We start from the raw sequence: 19315 nt of genomic DNA, 5'->3' as shown, positions 1-19315 counted from the left end.
CAAATGTATGAAATGTTTAATTTTTATGTGTGACAATGACAACTTATTTATCTGCAATGGTTTGACCGTCTGGTTACTGAAAGCTGTATGATGTTTTTCTTGATGATTTTGAAAGTCACCCAGAGAAGCAAGACACATGAATCTCTGCATAAAGAGGTATAGAACGGAGGGAGTTACTCTTCCATGTTTCACCCTAGGCCCCCCTCCCCCCCCCAAAAAAACACTAAGGTAAACTTAATGCAATGCCTAAAACTGGGCACATTTGAGTCTTAAAACGAATTTTTTAAATCTTTAATCCCCTCCTCTCCATTTAATAAATATCCTAATCGTATTCTATATTTTTCTGCTGCATGCATCCACAAAAAAAGCCTAGTAACAATCAGGTTTCAGATTTCTGTTCATGTTCTCTTTGTTTCAGGTTGGCTAAAACTTTTGCTAATGCAGTGCCAGACGTAAAGCGGACTATCTTGAAGAACCTTGATGTACCTTTGAAAAGTATGGATATGGAATCACCCCAGTTATTCAAACTGCTTGAAACTTGCCCCGAGGGAACAGAGACTTTTATAACCAAAGTACTTCATGTAGTCACTGAAAGAGGTAATATTTTGTAGGTTTGGAACAACAGTGTATAGTAAGCCTCATAGTTTATCAACCTAGTAGCGCTTTGGCTATGACTGAATTTGCGAGGTTGACATGCATCAACATCGAATTTTCGACAAGTAGTCGAATTTTGAATTTCCCAGAATGGAAGTTCTGGTGTTCTGAAGACATTCCTCAAAGCTCAGTGTTCTTCAAAATTTCCGTAAAATTTATATTTTAATATAAATTTCGTGTTAACGGCCGTGTTTTTAAGGATTTTAATTTTTGAAGCCATAACTTTGGGGGGAAGCTATGAAAACGCTTGAGAATTCTGGGGTGAAGCAATATAACCTAGTAAGGATCTCGGATTTAAATATTTCCATAAGGCTCCGTTTTATTGTTACTATGGCTCTATGCACATAGAGTTTCTATTGCATTAAATTCTGTTTAATAACTTTTGTCAGCTGTAAAACCAACGTGGTCGAATCTGATCCCGAAAATGATTTAATTGATTTCAATCCGCTGACTTGAGAAATGCCCTTCGTGTTTATGTATCATGTCTGGATATAACTTGACTTTTTTTTTATTCGTCTTTTTTTCTCTTTTTTTTGTCATGGTACTTCAGTTGGGGTTATGTCCAAGTTTTTCGTTGTATTTTGTATTGTTGTAGGAATATATATACATAACATCTTTGTTTTCATGAGTCCATATAATAAAACACGTACATGAAATGAATAACCGTTGCTAAATCGACTGAACTTTGCGCAAATGGTCAAATGATTAAATTAATAATGCGCAAGTAAAAAGAAAAGAAACAGACACATGGAAAAATTCAAAAGAACAAAAAGAAGAGCACAAATACAATAATTTCTTTTATTGCTAAATTTGTGGCGCCATATGCTTTTAAGTTTTTCTGATATGCAGCTATTCTTTTACCTTGTTCCATAACGGAATGGCAAATGTCTGTTGAATCTTTTTTGAAGGAGTCGACAGAGGAACTTTTAGGGAAAACGTCCCCAGAAAGATCATTCCATATTGGTGTGCATCGTCGAGCGAAGCTGTTCTTCGATTACTCAGTTCTTAGCATGTCAATCTTGAGATAATTGTACCGACCTATGTGCCTTCGTCTTGCTTTTGCACATTGAGGACGCACATTATGAGTAAGCTCTACAGAAGGAGGTGAATTTTTTGATTAGTGGAAAACCGCCATCAGCGCTGCATCAAATCTTTCACTCCGAGGCTAGACAGTCATGGGAATTACTGAACTGGTCTTATTAGCCCTATTCTGGATGCAGAGGGCTTGAAATTTTGTCTCCCATATCATTTATGTAGATAAGGAGATTGGCATAGATCTTAAGATACTACTCTAAGGTACACATGCCTTTATTGAATTATCGTGGGAAGTGAAACCGTCAAGAATAACCTGCAACGAGTGAGCAGAAAGAAAACTTGATCACTTTGAAATCATCCACGGAAACTGCACGTGCAGTGTTTCTTTATTAAGTTGCGATGTCATTCTCTGTCGAAGGCTTTAGTTGTATCAAATGACAGTAACCTGATTTGGTATCCTTGCGCTTGACATTTGATCCACTCCTAGTAATGGGATACTAGGCAGTCAAGCGTCAGAACCATATTGGGGGTCACCTAAATAGTAATTTGACTCCGGTTGCTGATAAAGACTATGGTTGAAAACGCTTTTGTATACTTTCCCAACTAAGGAGAAGGGACAAATAGGCCTATATTATCCCACACGCGTTATATCACCATCTGGCTTAGGTGTTGAGATGACATGGGCAAATTTCTGTGTTTGCTGAAAGACTCCCGAGCGAAAACACAGCCGTAAAAGCGATGACAAGGTCCAGCTATTTTGGCACTTCAGTCTTTGCCTGTGGATCTTGCGCGACAGTAAAATAGTTAATTTTCTAGAAAAGGAATTGAATTTACTTGAGATGATGGTAAAGCGTCTTTGACAGTACTCTATCATCTCTTCGCAGAAGCATTTTGAAGCTTGGGAGCGAATTTCTCCCGTACTGAGTTCGGGATTGCCGGATCGTGTGAACTGTATCTGTGCGTTCCTTTTGCTCTTTCGGAGTGGCTATTGCTTTTGTGCACTTTGCTTTACTCGGATAGACTTTTGCAGTGGGCGTTAAACCAAGGTTTGTTCTTGTTGGACACCTAGATGTGTCGATGGAAAATAGTGTTTGATATAGTCGCCAGTGGCGTGGTCGCACTTACCTGCAGCCTTCCCATTTTCTTCAGTGAGGGAGGCTCTCCATTGCTTAGTTCAGTGCTTAGTTTAGTTAAGTGTTTCTTCAGCCATCCTAATCTCCTCTTTTGTTCTTCTAAATTAGTTGCTCGTGATTTATTGAAAAAGGAACACGAAGATTTCCTCGCGTCATGACGGCAACCTGGTCACCTATGAGCCATAAGCATCACTCTTAAATAAGTCAGGGTGATCCGTAAGGAAAAAAACAAGACGAGATGACCTGTTTTTGCCGTGGGGGTATTGAATTCGACTATTTGCTCAAGCACATACGAAAGAGATAGATGACACAGATCTGACCATTTTTTATAAGTATATTAGTTTCGAAGCCATACGCTATGATGGAAGCTGAAATCTATATGCAGGATTATGACAGACTTACTGTATCTGCAAAGAATGTAATCGAAGAAGGTTTCAAGGTAATTGGTGACCTAGCAGATTGTAGGGTTTTGTGTAATACCGATGATACAAGCTTGTTTGGGAGGGTCATCCTAACCCACACAAGTTCTTCGCCCTCTGAATTTGGAAGATTGATGCATGAATAGGGTATATGTTTTTGCAGATAAACGGTGACACCTCCTCCTCCGTATTTGGCACCGTCGATGCATACTTGGTCACATGTTAGGTGCGTATGCCACTTTATGGAAACCATGCTGATCTATGTGTTGGTTGAGATTTGTTTCAGTAATGCACATAATAAATGGTTTGACAGATTTCAGCAAATGTAGTAACCGGTCAAATTTACTTCTAAGTCCTCGTAAATTGCAATGGGCTACCATAAACATGTCCGTTTCACTGGTCTATGGGCGCGACAAAAGCCATCTACGGTAGGTAGTCTGATCTGATGCCTTGTTTTGATGCACTGTAACCAGGTAAAAACGCCTTGTCGGGTAGTTTGCCCAACAAAGGACGAGATACTCTAAGGGCCAGTGCATAACTTGGGTCAGGAATGGAGTCGAAACACCTTATACACGTACCCAGCAATGGAGGCGGTGCCTCAGCATAGGTTGTGCTTCTGCTGAATTTGAAACGGAGCATTTTAATGACACCATTCAATATAGAAAAATTGAGCCATGATACTTGTCGACAACCTTTTCTCGTCGAGCATTACTGCTAAGAAGTGATTTTTTATGTTTTTCTTTATCTGAAGAAATTGTCCAAGAAAACTCAAACATTATCCGAAAGGCTATTCCAGGGAGTCGCCCATACGTGACGAAGTATGGCTACCTCATTTTATTTCTTTTTTCATATGCTAGTTTTCATCATTCCTAATATGATACGAATATTAATTAGAATTGGTGGCAAATATATCAACGAAATAGGCTAGTACAATATCACTCAAATATACAACCGGTGATGATTTAATTGACCAATATTTAAAATACCAAAATGACTGTATGAAGAAACACAGTACCCAAAATTAGCACATTCCTTAAATACATGAGCTACATTTTTCTGAGTTAGCCGAATGGTTCTGATAGATGTCAATCCCAATATTTTAGTAATAGTAATCATAAGTTTTACTTAGTAATATGAACTTTTTCGCCTTCCTCTTTTCTATCATTTTACCTAATGGTAAGTTCAAGCACGTGTGGAAAACCATTACTGGTAAGCACGTATCTTTATTCGTTTTTTTTTGTATAGTGTTTGTGTTTTTTTTTTCGCTTTTTTAGGCTATTCTCTAGTGTGTGTTTAATCTAGTTTTTCTTTTTTTCTTCTGTTATTCCATTGAAAAGGTGTCCTGACGTGAAGCCGAAATATTTGAACTTTTGTTAGCAAATGTATAAATTTTTTTCAAATTTAAATGGCGTCATTAAGGGTAATTGGCGACATTTTGTTAAATGGCGTCATTAAGGGTATTACTCGTTAATAACGACGAAGACCCCACTGCCGTCTCTTTATATAAACAATAAACAGTAAAATCCAATGAGGAATTTTAAAAACAGTGAATCGTACAAGAAACTAATTGAATATTTTGGCCGAAGTAAAAAGCCGTCCTCGTCAACATAAATGAGTAAATTAAATATATAATTACACTTAAGATGAAAAATGAGAAAACCAAAATTGTTGGTTTGTAGTTTTCTTGATTTTTGTCGCAGGTTTAATTTTATATTTATTTTATTTATTTGTATTGCAATGATCAAATTATGGATCAAATATGAATTACCAATACTAATGAATGCCGTTGAGAGTATCAAATTTTTGATTAATCAAATCTATTAGAAAGGGATACTTCAAAGTAAATACTTTTAATGGGACCACAATCTGTTACATTTGTTAAGATTATTTTAATTATAAATAGTTTAAAATATGAAAAAGAACATTCTATGGATCTCGCAAGCTGTATATTTCTTATGATCCTTGAAATTTATTCCCTCTATGGAAATATGGAAAGTAGCAAAATTCCCTTTAATTTTCGTAAACAGGAAAGACCCCACCCCCACCCCTACAAATAAATAATAGTGCGCACAGAAAAGTTTTATTCGAGCATGTAACGACACTGTTCGATAGGCAGCAAATTAGGCCTTTTTGTTTTTGGCTTAAAATAAAGCTACAATCCAACCTTGTGTTTGATCTAGTTGAACAGAAACTCATTTTTATGCTTAAAATGTATGATTACCTATCATAATATGAAGTGGCCATCTTTAAAAGAATCACATTTTCCGACCCACAAGCAACAAAACAAGCAAAGTACAAAGGAGAAACAAAACAAGCAAAGTACAAAGGAGAACTTAAACGTTGATATTAAAAAATGTACTTTGTTGATAAAAGCTATTAAAAAAGTACTAAAATTTTTAATAGCTTTTTGAAACATTCATAAATTTTTAATAAGGATTCTGCTAAAATTTAACAATCCTATCATTGAATGTAACAAGAGGGTAAACGTTCTATAAGGTGTATTTACTAAACCAAAAATAAATTACGTATATCTATTGTTTTTTTAAATAATCCCCTGAAAAAAAAACTAGTTGGTAATATTCTCGTTTCTATGTTAAATTTTGACCGATTCTAGTGTACAATAAGTAAATATTTTGCAGTTGTGAAAAACTTTTGAAGCTTTATTTGTTGAAACTGAAATGTTTTAAAATTAAATAATTTCTTAGACCACACTGCTTTTCAATTTACGAAAAATTAAGCAAGAAAAACGGGTTTTAATTTTTATAAAGCAGTGAATACAATAAAATAAACACTTAATTAAACAAAACACACTCCGAATATTTTGGCCCCACGTCCGAGAGCCTTTCTCAACGGAAAAAAAGAAAAGAAAAAAATGAAACAAAAAATTTTCTTTTTAAAAACCTTAACTTACATCAAAATAAAAACGTACTAAACACATAAAGAGAGAAAAAAATATAAATAAATAGGAAACAAAACTCACATATTAAATAAACACTTCCATTCACTGGCGTATAAACAAAATCGAATGTCTATATTGATTCAAACACGCCTCCTCACAGCACAGCATATAAATGGAAATATATTAAATAAACACTTCCATTCACTGGCGTATAATATATTTATATACTGTGAGGAGGCGTGTTTGAATCAATATAGACATTCGATTTTGTTTATACGCCAGTGAATGGAAGTGTTTATTTAATATATTTCAATTTATATACTGTGAGGAGGCGTGTTTGCATCAATACATGCATTCGATTTTGTTTATAGGCCACTGAATTGAAGTGTTTATTTAATATATTTCAATTTATATACTGTGAGGAGGCGTGTTTGAATCAATATAGACACTCGATTTTGTTTATACGCCAGTGAATGGAAGTGTTTATTTAATATGTGAGTTTTGTTTCCTATTTATTGATATTTTTTCTTTTGTTGTTTTTTTTTTCTCTCTCTTTATGTGTTTAGTATGTTTTTATTTTGATGTAATTTAAAGTTTTTAAAAAGAACATTTTTTGTTTCTTTTTTTTATTTTTTTTTCCGTTGAGAAAGGCTCCCGGACGTGGGGCCGAAATATTTGGAGTATTTTTGTTTAATTAAGTGTTTATTTTATTGTATTCACTGCTTTATAAAAATTAAAACCCGTCATAAAATTCTATGGAAAAGTGTGTTTCTAGGATTTTTTTTTGTCTCTTTGGGAGAGAGGTCCTTCGACCATTCATGGGAGGGGTGGTGACCCTGCACAGGATCAGTATAATAAACAGATTAGCTAGGATTGTTTTTATATTTTGGCATAAACCATCATTCTATTGTTTCTTATTATTTTTGTGAGTTAGATGAGTATATTGGTGGGGCACATTTTGGTGAGCTTGGCTATTTTCTATTTCCAAGCGAAAGTTGTATGATTGACTGTATTACTATAGTTAGTTGCAATAACGTACATTGAAGCTTATATTTTTAATATCCGTTTGTTTAGAAAAATAATGAAAATATAAAAACAAGCATGCAGTTTTCTCGTAAGGCGCACAGACCATGCGTGATGAGGTGTTTAAAACAAAGGTCAACCTACACATGAAAAGAAAAACGCTGCAGTCACAACTGATGAGCCCACTTCCACAGCTCCCTGAACGTCAAAATAAACCCTAAGCTCACTTTTGATTATTCACAGGACTTACCATTTTGAATTGAATAAAAAACGCTGCAGTCACAACTGATGAGCCCACTTCCACAGCTCCCTGAACGTCAAAATAAACCCTAAGCTCACTTTTGATTATTCACAGGACTTACCATTTTGAATTGAATAAAAAACGCTGCAGTCACAACTGATGAGCCCACTTCCACAGCTCCCTGAACGTCAAAATAAACCCTAAGCTCACTTTTGATTATTCACAGGACTTACCATTTGAATTGAATAAAACCCAACTAAAACATTTATAAATTTTGGAGAGCCATTTTAAGCTCTCAAGTTGAGGATCATGCTCCTCGCGCTCTTTTATTTCGGGAGTGGGGAGGGGGGCTTTTAGTTGGTTTGTGATCGTGCTTGTGATAAACCGATATCGCTGCAATCATCAGTATCGTATTCGATGATGGATTTCAGGATGATCTTCATAGAAATGCAGACAAAAATCACTAGTTACAATTGATCAACCATTTTCCATATTCCACCGAACCGTCAAATTTATCTGAAAATCACTTTTAATCGTCTCCTTTAAATCAAAAACACTGTATTGATTAGCAGTCTTCCAAATTGTTTTTCCCTAAGCATAAATAGGGATAGGGAGATCTTCGTTATGTTCTAAGACAGTGCAACAGCTTACAAATTGCTGGATACTAAAAGTTTTGCTAATTTGCCTATCAAGTGTAACTCAGAAAAATTGCAAAAAATGTCATATAATGTATTTGGAGACATACACACTAGAGGCCCTTTTGATGGGCTAACAAGCAGTAATAAGAATTACAGTATGCGATGAAGTATAAGACGCCGCATGTAACTTGTTTGCTACCCACAACTATCATCAGCTGTTGGTGTCAGGTCGTTTTTTACATGGTTTTCCTGTTGTTGTTTTTTTTTTGTAAACAATATGCTATTTTAAATTATCACGTTTTGAAATATATAAATTGGTTTGTTTGTTTCAGTTCACCCCTCACCGGTCCTTATTGAAAAAGTCCGTGAAGCATACAAAGAACGAGCAGCTGATGTTCGATTTTTGATACCCATACTAGGGTCCCTTCCTAAATTCGAAATTTTGAACATTCTACCCAAGTTAGTTAAACTAACTCAAGCTGCTTTGAAAGAGGTAATGTCTGATTTTATTAGGACTTTCTTAAGATAAGATAAAACTTAATTCCGAAATTTTACTATTACAAGTCCAAATTAACACTTCAGAATAAGTAAATGCAGTAAAAGGAAACAGAAAAACAACATAATAAGATGGGCCAGAAAAAAAAAACTCAAAAAGGTTGAAAACGTTCAAAAGGATAAAAACAAATAAAACTCACGGAATTTATAACGGAACTGGACCCAATAAAAACACATGGATAATTTGGTCTCATGACTAAAAAATAAAAACACAATTTAGAAAAAAAAATTATGAACAGAAAGTTCAAATTTTGTTGGGTAAACAATACACAATGGGTGGTCAAAGGCGGAGGGGAGGTGGGGATTTAGCTGTCAACATATGAATAACACAACTGTTATTTCACGTAACAGTCTTTAATTCTAACGCTATCATTGTATATTGGCTGATAGGGATCTGCCATTTTGAGTAGAGCACGTACATACGGATTTATGGAGGTGTTAAGGGAAAAAAAGGATAAACTGTATAAAAGTTGTAGGAAGGGATGGCAAGTATTATAGGAATCTTGCGGACCCCAGGTTAGGAAATACAGTTTCAAAGATCCCTCCCCTTGTTTAAGTCTGTTGTTTGCTTCTGGTGTGCTTCTGTGAGCTTCTGATTTACTATTAATTAAAAAAACGCTATCACTGTATATTGGCTGATAGGGATCTGCCATTTTGAGTAGAGCACGTACATACGGATTTATGGAGGTGTTAGGGGAAAAAAATGATTAACTGTATAAAAAGTTGTAGGAAGTGATGGCAAGTATTATAGGAATCTTGCGGACCCCAGGTTAGGAAATACAGCTTCAAAGATCCCTCCCCTTGTTTAAGTCTCTATTATAGGCATCTTGCGGACCCCAGGTTAGGGAATACAGTTTCAAAGATCCCTCCCCTTGTTTAAGTCTCTATTATAGGAATCTTGCGGACCCCAGGTTAGGAAATACAGTTTCAAAGATCCCTCCCCTTGTTTAAGTCTGTTGTGTGCTTCTGATGTGCTTCTGATTTACTATTAATTAAAAAAACGCTATCACTGTATATTGGCTGATAGGGATCTGCCATTTTGAGTAGAGCACGTACATACGGATTTATGGAGGTGTTAAGGAAAAAAAAGGATAAACTATATAAAAGTTGTAGGAAGTGATGGCAAGTATGATAGGAACCTTGCGGACCCCAGGTTAGGAAATACAGTTTCAAAGATCCCTCCCCTTGTTTAAGTCTGTATTATAGGAATCTTGCGGACCCCAGGTTAGGGAATACAGTTTCAAAGCTCCCTCCCCTTGTTTAAGTCTGTTGTGTGCTTCTGATGTGCTTCTGATTTACTTTTAATTAAAAAAACGCTATCACTGTATATTGGCTGATAGGGATCTGCCATTTTGAGTAGAGCACGTACATACGGATTTATGGAGGTGTTAAGGAAAAAAAGGATAAATTATATAAAAGTTGTAGGAAGTGATGGCAAGTATTATAGGAATCTTGCGGACCCTAGGTTAGGAAATACAGTTTCAAAGATCCCTCCCCTTGTTTAAGTCTCTTATAGGAATCTTGCGGACCCCAGGTTAGGGAATACAGTTTCAAAGATCCCTCACCTTGTTTAAGTCTCTATTATAGGAATCTTGCGGACCCCAGGTTAGGAAATACAGTTTCAAAGATCCCTCCCCTTGTTTAAGTCTGTTGTGTGGTTCTGATTTACTATTAATTAAAAAAACGCTATCACTGTATATTGACTGATAGGGATCTGCCATTTTGAGTAGAGCACGTACATACAGATTTATGGAGGTGTTAAGGAAAAAAAAGGATAAGCTATATAAAAATTGTAGGAAGTGATAGCAAGTATTATAGGAATCTTGCGGACCCCAGTTAGGAAATACAGTTTCAAAGATCCCTGCCCTTGTTTAAGTCTCTATTATAGGAATCTTGCGGACCCCAGGTTAGGTAATACAGTTTCAAAGATCCCTCCCCTTGTTTAAGTCTCTATTATAGGAATCTTGCGGACCCCAGGTTATGAAATACAGTTTCAAAGATCCCTCCCCTTGTTTAAGTCTGTTGTGTGCTTCTGATGTGCTTCTGTGTGTTTCTGATTTACTATTAATTAAAAAAACGCTATCACTGTATATTGGCTGATAGGGATCTGCCATTTTGAGTAGAGCACGTACATACGGATTTATGGAGGTGTTAGGGGAAAAAAAGGATAAACTGTATAAAAAGTTGTAGGAAGTGATGGCAAGTATTATAGGAATCTTGCGGACCCCAGGTTAGGAAATACAGCTTCAAAGATCCCTCCCCTTGTTTAAGTCTCTATTATAGGAATCTTGCGGACCCCAGGTTAGGGAATACAGTTTCAAAGATCCCTCCCCTTGTTTAAGTCTCTATTATAGGAATCTTGCGGACCCCAGGTTAGGAAATACAGTTTCAAAGATCCCTCCCCTTGTTTAAGTCTGTTGTGTGCTTCTGATGTGCTTCTGATTTACTATTAATTAAAAAAACGCTATCACTGTATATTGGCTGATAGGGATCTGCCATTTTGAGTAGAGCACGTACATACGGATTTATGGAGGTGTTAAGGAAAAAAAAGGATAAACTATATAAAAGTTGTAGGAAGTGATGGCAAGTATTATAGGAACCTTGCGGACCCAAGCTTAGGAAATACAGTTTCAAAGATCCCTCCCCTTGTTTAAGTCTGTATTATAGGAATCTTGCGGACCCCAGGTTAGGGAATACAGTTTCAAAGCTCCCTCCCCTTGTTTAAGTCTGTTGTGTGCTTCTGATGTGCTTCTGATTTACTTTTAATTAAAAAAACGCTATCACTGTATATTGGCTGATAGGGATCTGCCATTTTGAGTAGAGCACGTACATACGGATTTATGGAGGTGTTAAGGAAAAAAAGGATAAATTATATAAAAGTTGTAGGAAGTGATGGCAAGTATTATAGGAATCTTGCGGACCCTAGGTTAGGAAATACAGTTTCAAAGATCCCTGCCCTTGTTTAAGTCTCTATTATAGGAATCTTGCGGACCCCAGGTTAGGGAATACAGTTTCAAAGATCCCTCCCCTTGTTTAAGTCTCTATTATAGGACTCTTGCGGACCCCAGGTTAGGAAATACAGTTTCAAAGATCCCTCCCCTTGTTTAAGTCTGTTGTGTGCTTCTGATGTGCTTCTGTGTGTTTCTGATTTACTATTAATTAAAAAAACGCTATCACTGTATATTGGCTGATGGGGATCTGCCATTTTGAGTAGAGCACGTACATACGGATTTATGGAGGTGTTAAGGAAAAAAAAGGATAAACTATATAAAAGTTGTAGGAAGTGATGGCAAGTATTATAGGAATCTTGCGGACCCTAGGTTAGGAAATACAGTTTCAAAGATCCCTCCCCTTGTTTAAGTCTCTTATAGGAATCTTGCGGACCCCAGGTTAGGGAATACAGTTTCAAAGATCGCTCACCATGTTTAAGTCTCTATTATAGGAATCTTGCGGACCCCAGGTTAGGAAATACAGTTTCAAAGATCCCTCCCCTTGTTTAAGTCTGTTGTGTGCTTCTGATTTACTATTAATTAAAAAAACGCTATCACTGTATATTGACTGATAGGGATCTGCCATTTTGAGTAGAGCACGTACATACGGATTTATGGAGGTGTTAAGGAAAAAAAAAATGATAAACTATATAAAAGTTGTAGGAAGTGATAGCAAGTATTATAGGAATCTTGCGGACCCCAGTTAGGAAATACAGTTTTAAAGATCCCTCCTCTTGTTTAAGTCTCTATTATAGGAATCTTGCGGACCCCAGGTTACGGAATACAGTTTCAAAGATCCCTCCCCTTGTTTAAATCTCTATTATAGGAATCTTGCGGACCCCAGGTTAGGAAGTACAGTTTCAAAGATCCCTCCCCTTGTTTAAGTCTGTTGTGTGCTTCTGATGTGCTTCTGTGTGCTTCTGATTTACTATTAATTAAAAAAACGCTATCACTGTATATTGGCTGATACGGATCTGCCATTTTGAGTAGAGCACGTACATACGGATTTATGGAGATGTTAAGGAAAAAAAAAGGATAAACTATATAAAAGTTGTAGGAAGTGATGGTAAGTATTATAGAAATCTTGCGGACCCCACGTTAGGAAATACAGTTTCAAAGATCCCTCCCCTTGTTTAAGTCTCTATTATAGGAATCTTGCGGACCCCAGGTTGGGGAATACAGTTTCAAAGATCCCTCTCCTTGTTTAAGTCTCTATTATAGGAATCTTGCGGACCCCAGGTTAGGGAATACAGTTTCAAAGATCCCTCCCCTTGTTTAAGTCTCTATTATAGGAATCTTGTGGACCCCAGGTTGGAGAATACAGTTTCAAAGATCCCTCACCTTATTTAAGTCTCTATTATAGAAATCTTGCGGACCCCAGGTTGGGGAATACAGTTTCAAAGATCCCTCCCCTTGTTTAAGTCTCTGTTGTGTGCTTCTGATTTACTATTAATTAAAAAAAACTTTTTCCACAAAATAAGTTTTTCAAAGAAAAGTAAAGAACTCCGTTAAACAAAGAATGAGCAAAAATTAAAACAAATAATCAACCAAGCATGAAACTACCACAAATCAGCATTGATAAATAAATGAAACCCAAAACGAACAGAAATTACAATAATTAACCGAGTCAAACTCAAAACGAGCTGAAATTAACATAAGTTGGGCTCAAAACTCCTATGCCTTCGGCCAGAACACAATTTGCACTTTACTGAAAAAATATAAATGTTTTTTACTTTCAAAACTTTAATAAATTAAATAATATTAACATTTCGATCACTAAATATCAGTATATGTATATTAAACTGACAATGCACATTCATTTGTATTTTTTCAGCAATCGAAACTAACAAACAGGTATGTACATGCCTTTCCAGAAACTAACAAAGATGTATGTGTCCAATAAGAGAGTCATGCATAATCCTGCCATTTACCTGTGCCCCAGCCATTTAAACATTTGCCTCTCAATTACATGGACTATCTGTCTTGGCTTTTCTCTGTCTACAATTAGCCATGTCTTGATGCAACCTACTGCAAAATGCTTGGTAACTTCAATTGAATTGATTTTGAATTTTGAATTGAAGTTATCAAGTATTTTGCAGTAGGTTGCATTGGTTGCATCGAGACATGGCTAATGTAGACATAGAAAAGTCAAGACAGATACACACATTGAATTGAAGTTATCAAGTATTTTGCAGTAGGTTATAAGTTATGCCCTGGGGGCATATAAGGTCTTTTATTGAAAGCTTTGTCGTAGAAACTTCAAAAAGGGCTAATTCTATTGGAAATTCAAAGGACTAGTGCTCTTTTTAATAATCGAAAGTGATTTGAGGGCAACTAACCCCCCTCTCACGCTCACCTTTTTCCCAAAAACATCCAATAAAATTTTTTAGATAGACATTTTATTAAACGTAGTTGAAAGCTTTGGAATTTAGGTCTTTAAGGATGACACCCCCCCCCCCTCCTCCACACACAGCCCTCAGGGCAAAGGTTGTAAGTTATACCCTGGAGGTTATATAAGGTTTTTATAGAAAGCGTTGTTGTAGAAACTTCATAAAGGGCTCATTCGATTGGAAATTGAAATGGCTAGCGCCTTTTTTGATAGTAAAAAGTAATTGGAGGGAAACTAGCCCCCCGCTCACGCCCACCATTTAGCTTTTTTTTTCAAGGTAATTAAAATTTCTGGAAATTAGGTCTTTGAGGATGACAACCCCCCTCCCCCCACAGCCCTCAGGGCAAGGGTTGTAAGTTATGCCCTGGGGCATAAGAGGTTTTTATAGAAGGAGTTGACGCAGAAACTTCAAAGGGGGCTCATTCGATTGGAAATTGAAAGGGCTAGAGCTCTTTTTAACCCTGGAATACTGTCGGTTCCTAAAAGTTGCATTAATACTGTCGCTTCGTAAATTTTACGACTTTGACTTTGAATGCCTGCAAAAAAATCGAGGAGCCGAGGTACCAAATAGTATTTTTAACAGTGCATCAATTACATATGAAACAATGCAAAAATGGAAGAATTAGTCAAAATCTATATCATGCTGCCGCAAGGGATGCACATCTTCGTTCGATGTTCTGCACAGATGGCCCCACCACACTTGTTACAGAAGGTGGTCTTCATCCTACGGAGTTTCGAGGGACAGAGTGAGCAAACTTTGCGTTTTCGGTCCTGAGATGTTAGGCTTCCAGAAGGACTAGCAATTCCTGCGACATCTTCGATCTGTTCACGGAGTGAGCGGCTCAAATTTCTACCTAAGAGCCTTTGCTTTACGTGAGGCTGCACTAGCTCTCGGTAGAGTTCCTTCATATAACATTTCCTTGTAGGAGGATTCTCTCCAATCTTTCCGTGGGTGAAAGACCGCTGTTAAAAGTTGATGGAAGTGATGTTTAGGAGCCCATAAAATACACATAAGGGCCACCTTTTAGTTTTCCTCGAACAGGACATGACACTACACATTTGGTCCAAGGTATCAACCCCACCTTTAGTCGAGTTGTAGCACTCGATGACTTCTGGTTTTCAACTTGGGTAGGCCAAAGAAGGTCTCTCGTGCATTTTAGACAGTAGAACAACCATTTTGTTTCGTTTTGGGACGTATGAAACCATGGTACGCCCCTGGTCAAAGCAAAACATTGAACTCCATTCAGTACACTATTTGGTCTGGAGAATTTCAAGAGGAATATCATATTTGTTCTTTCGAAGAGCTTCAACAAGGCCAGATTGTACGGAGGCTTCAAGAGGTCTTGAGCCATTGGAATGGAAGTGAATTAATTGTCCATAGTTTTGTTTCTATTGGAACTCCAAATTGGTCTGCTAAGCTCTCGAACGAAGTAATCACCTAGAGGCAAACCACCTGTTCGAGTTCCATTACCCAGGTATGGGATAGCATTTATCATGTATTTGGTGCCCACGTCACACATCATTACAATTTTAATTCCATATTTTTTCGGCTTGCTCGGTATATACATTCTAAAGGGGCATCTTCCCCTAAAACCAAGCAATTGCTTGTCGATTGTAGTGTTGGCCCCTGGCTTAAAACTACCTTGACAGTTCTTGATGACGTCTTCCCACACCTCTCTTATGGCAGCAAAAGGGTCATTCTGTTTCCTGAAATTCCTCGTTTCTATATCGTCAAAACGGAGGCAATCAATGAGAAAGCGGAATCTTTCCTTTGACATTGTAGCCTTGTAGGCAGAGCCGCTCATATTGGCATCAAACATTTCGTCAACAGAGAGATGTCCATCTTTTAGTGCTGCCATAAGAATGAACAATCCAAATAAAGCTTTCAGCTCTATCCTATTTGTAGGCTCCTCTGAGGCTCTAGCTGTACCGTATTTGGCTGCCTTTCTTTCAATCTCTTCATTCATATGCAACACAATCTTGTCCACAATGTCGTCAGACAAAAAGACTTGAAAAGCTGAGAAAGGCGTATCTGCCGCTTTGGCCGCATCACCTACAGGACCAGCCAAACCTCTGATGAGATTTCGACCCAAGGGTCTCCCGCTGTTGGTTTTCTGTGGGGGTAAAGCTGACCACCTACGTCCATCTTTTTCTCTGAGCAATCGTTTAGATGGGATGACAATGAATCGTTCGCCAGGAAGTTCCAAACTTAGTAAGTGCTATTAACTGTTCTCTTGATCTTTGTCTGGATATTTAGACTGCGTTTGAATTTTTTGATCTTGCTTGACTTCGCACAGATGCCGATGCACTTTGACGAGTCACTAAGAGTTGAGATGTTATCCTCTTCGTCGCTTGCATAGAGTAATTCTTGGATCTGTTTTTCTGTAAGCCTTCTAGAAGCCATCTAAAAGAAATAAAAACATCTAAAAGAAAAAAAAAACGAAAAGAAAAAGAGAAGAAAACGGGTAGTGTCTGTAACATTCTCACTCCTGAGGACACACGCACATTCCAACCGAGGCAGATGTTGAAATAATAATTTCAACAACTTTTGTAACAAGAAAACAGACTCAAAACCAAGAAGAAACAGAATGTACACATTCTGATTTTTGAAAAAAAGTTACACTATTACTGTTGCTTCGTAAAATTTACTACTCACCCTCGTTATCTCGGAAACGAGCAGGGATCCTTTCAAGTCTGAACTTGCCCAATAACTGGTGTCTCGAAAAAGGAATTTACGGGAAATATCGTCTTGTTATGTGTTACCGTCTACATGGTAATCTCTAAAAACTGTTTGGCGTCTTAAAATTACGATGCGACAGTACTCCATGGTTAATAGTCGAAAGTGATTGAAGAGCAACTAACCCCCCTTTCACGGCCACCATTTCCCCAAACACATCCAACCAAAATGTCGAGATATTCATTTTGTTCAACGTAGTTGAACGTTCTGGAAATTATGTCTTTGAGGATGACAACCCTACCCCCCCCCCCCACAACCCTCAGGGCACGGGTTGTAAGTTATGCCCTGGGGCATATATGGTTTTTATTGACAGTTTTGTCGTAGAAACTTCAAAAAGGGCTCATTTGATTGGAAATTAATGGGGGTATTGTCCTTTTTAATAGTTGAAAGTGAATGGAGAGCAACTAACCCCCCTCTCACGTCCACCATTTCCCCAAACACATTCAATCAAAGTATTGAGATAGCCAATTTGTTCAACGTAGTTGAAATTTGACAAACCCCCGAGAGCCCCCAGGGCAAAGGTTGTAAGTTATGCCCTAGGGGCACAAAAGGTTTGTATAGAGGGCGTTGTCGTAGAAACTTCAAAGGGGGCTCATTCAATTGGAAATTGAGAGGGCTAGTGCCCTTTTTAATAGTCGAAAGTGATTGAAGGGTAACTAACCCCCCTCTCATGCTCACCATTTCCCCAAACACATCCAATACAAAATTTTCAGATAGCCAGTTTGTTCAACGTAGTTGAAAGTTCTGGAAATTAGGCCTTTGAGGATAACACTCCCCCCAGGGCCCTCAGGGCTAAGGTTGTAAGTTATACCCTGGGGACATATAAGGTTTTTATTGAAATCTTTGTTGTAGAAACTTGAAAAAGGGCATATTCGATTGGAAACTGAAAGGGCTAGTGCCCTTTTTAAGAGTCGAAATTGATTGGAAAGCAACTAACCCCCCTCTCACGCCCACAATTTCCCAAACACATCCAATAAAAATTTTGAGATAGGCATTTTGTTCAACGTAGTTGAAAGTTTCTGAAATCAGGTCTTTGAAGATTACAAGACCCCCCACCCACAGCCCTCAGGGTAACGGTTGTAAGTTATGCCCTGGGGGTATATAATGTTTTTATAGAAATTGTTGTTGTAGAAACTTCAAAAGGGCTCATTCGATTGGAAATTGAAAAGGCTAGTTCCCTTTTCAATTGTCGAAAATGATTGAAGGGCAACTAACCGACCATCTGACCACCATTTCCTGAAACACATTCAATCAAAATTTTGAGATGGCCAATTTGTTAGACATAGTTTCAATTTTTATAAATTGGGTCTTTGGAGATGACCGTCCCCTCCCCCCCCCCCCCACAACCCTCAGGGCAAGGTGTAAGTTATGCCCTAGAGGCATATAAGGTTTTTATTATTGGGAATTGAGAATGCTAGTGCCCTCATTAATAGTCAAAAGCGATCGGAGGGCGAATGCCCCCCCCATACCCTTTATTTCCCCAAACACTTCCGATCAACATTTTGATGTAGCAATGTTTGTTGAAAGTAGTTGAAGGGTCCAGAAATTATGTTTTTGAGAATGACAACCCCCCACAGCCCTCAGGGCTAAGGTTGTAAGTTATGCCCTGGGGGATATAATGTCATATAGAAAGTTTTGTCTTAAAAACTTAAAAAAGGGCTCTTTCGATTGGAAATTGAGAGGGTTACTGCCCTTTTTAATAGTCGAAAGGAATCAGAGGGAGAATCGCCCCCCCCCCCCCACGCCCATCATTTCCCCCAGACATTTTGATATAACCATTTTGTTCAACGTAGTTGAAAGGTCTGGAAATTATGTCTTTGAGGATGACAACCCTCCCCCCATATTCCTCAATTTTCCAGAAAGGTCTGGAAATTATGTCTTTGAGGATAACAATTCCCCCCAGCCGTCAGGGCAAGAGTTGTAAGTTTTGACCTGGGGACATACAGGGTTTCTATAGAAAGTGTGGTCATATAAACTTCAAAGGGGGCTCATTGGATTGGTAATCAAACGCTCTAGTGCTCTTTTTAAGAGTCAAAGTGATCAGAGGGCAGCTACCCTCTCCCCCTACACAGACGTCATATTGTCCCGAAATGTGTCTAACAGAAATTTTGAGATTGTCATTCTATTCAAAATAGTCTAAATATCATATAACAAGGCTTTTGGGGTTGAAGCTAACCCCAGAGATTAGGGGCAAGGGTTGTAAGCTATGCCCAGGGGGTATTAAGGGTTTTTATGGAAGGGATGGTTACTTAACTTCAGTAGAGGTTCAGTCTATCTCCCTGAAAAAGACTATGTTAATATAAAACGAACAGAAATTAATCAAAAAAAAAAATTTGGACAAAACAAGTTTTTCAAAAAAAAAGTAAAGAACTCCTTTAAACCAAAAATGAATAAAAATAGAATCAAATAAACATTTAAATTCTTTTAAATGTTTTCACTTTTATAACTTTAAGAAATCAAAAATTAATTAATATTTTAAGGAATAGATATCAGTATAATGTATTACAGGTAATTACTTGGTAAAAAAAAAAAAAAAAAAAAAAAAAAAAAAAAATGTATTACTAATTTATTAAATTAGAAAAATGAGCACTTGAACAAGGTC

The 19315-nt window shown here is 37.4% G+C and overlaps 1 protein-coding gene across 1 annotated transcript in view; it reads left to right on the top strand.

Moving 5' to 3' along the window:
- Positions 1-19315, top strand: part of LOC148949892 (symplekin-like) — a 152365-nt gene that overhangs the window by 116356 nt on the left and 16694 nt on the right. Inside the window, exons 13-14 of the mRNA XM_089091983.1 lie at positions 419-597; positions 8375-8535. Of these exons, the coding sequence (XP_088948109.1) occupies positions 419-597; positions 8375-8535 (340 nt within the window). The remainder of the gene's footprint in view (positions 1-418; positions 598-8374; positions 8536-19315) is intronic.

Source organism: Artemia sp. Qi Xiang Cuo, chromosome 7, assembly GCF_049724085.1.
Source record: "Artemia sp. Qi Xiang Cuo chromosome 7, ASM4972408v1, whole genome shotgun sequence".
Taxonomy (NCBI): Eukaryota; Metazoa; Arthropoda; class Branchiopoda; order Anostraca; family Artemiidae; genus Artemia; species Artemia sp. Qi Xiang Cuo.
The sequence above is the reverse complement of the archived record's forward strand: the minus strand, read 5'-3'. Positions and strand labels throughout refer to the sequence as shown.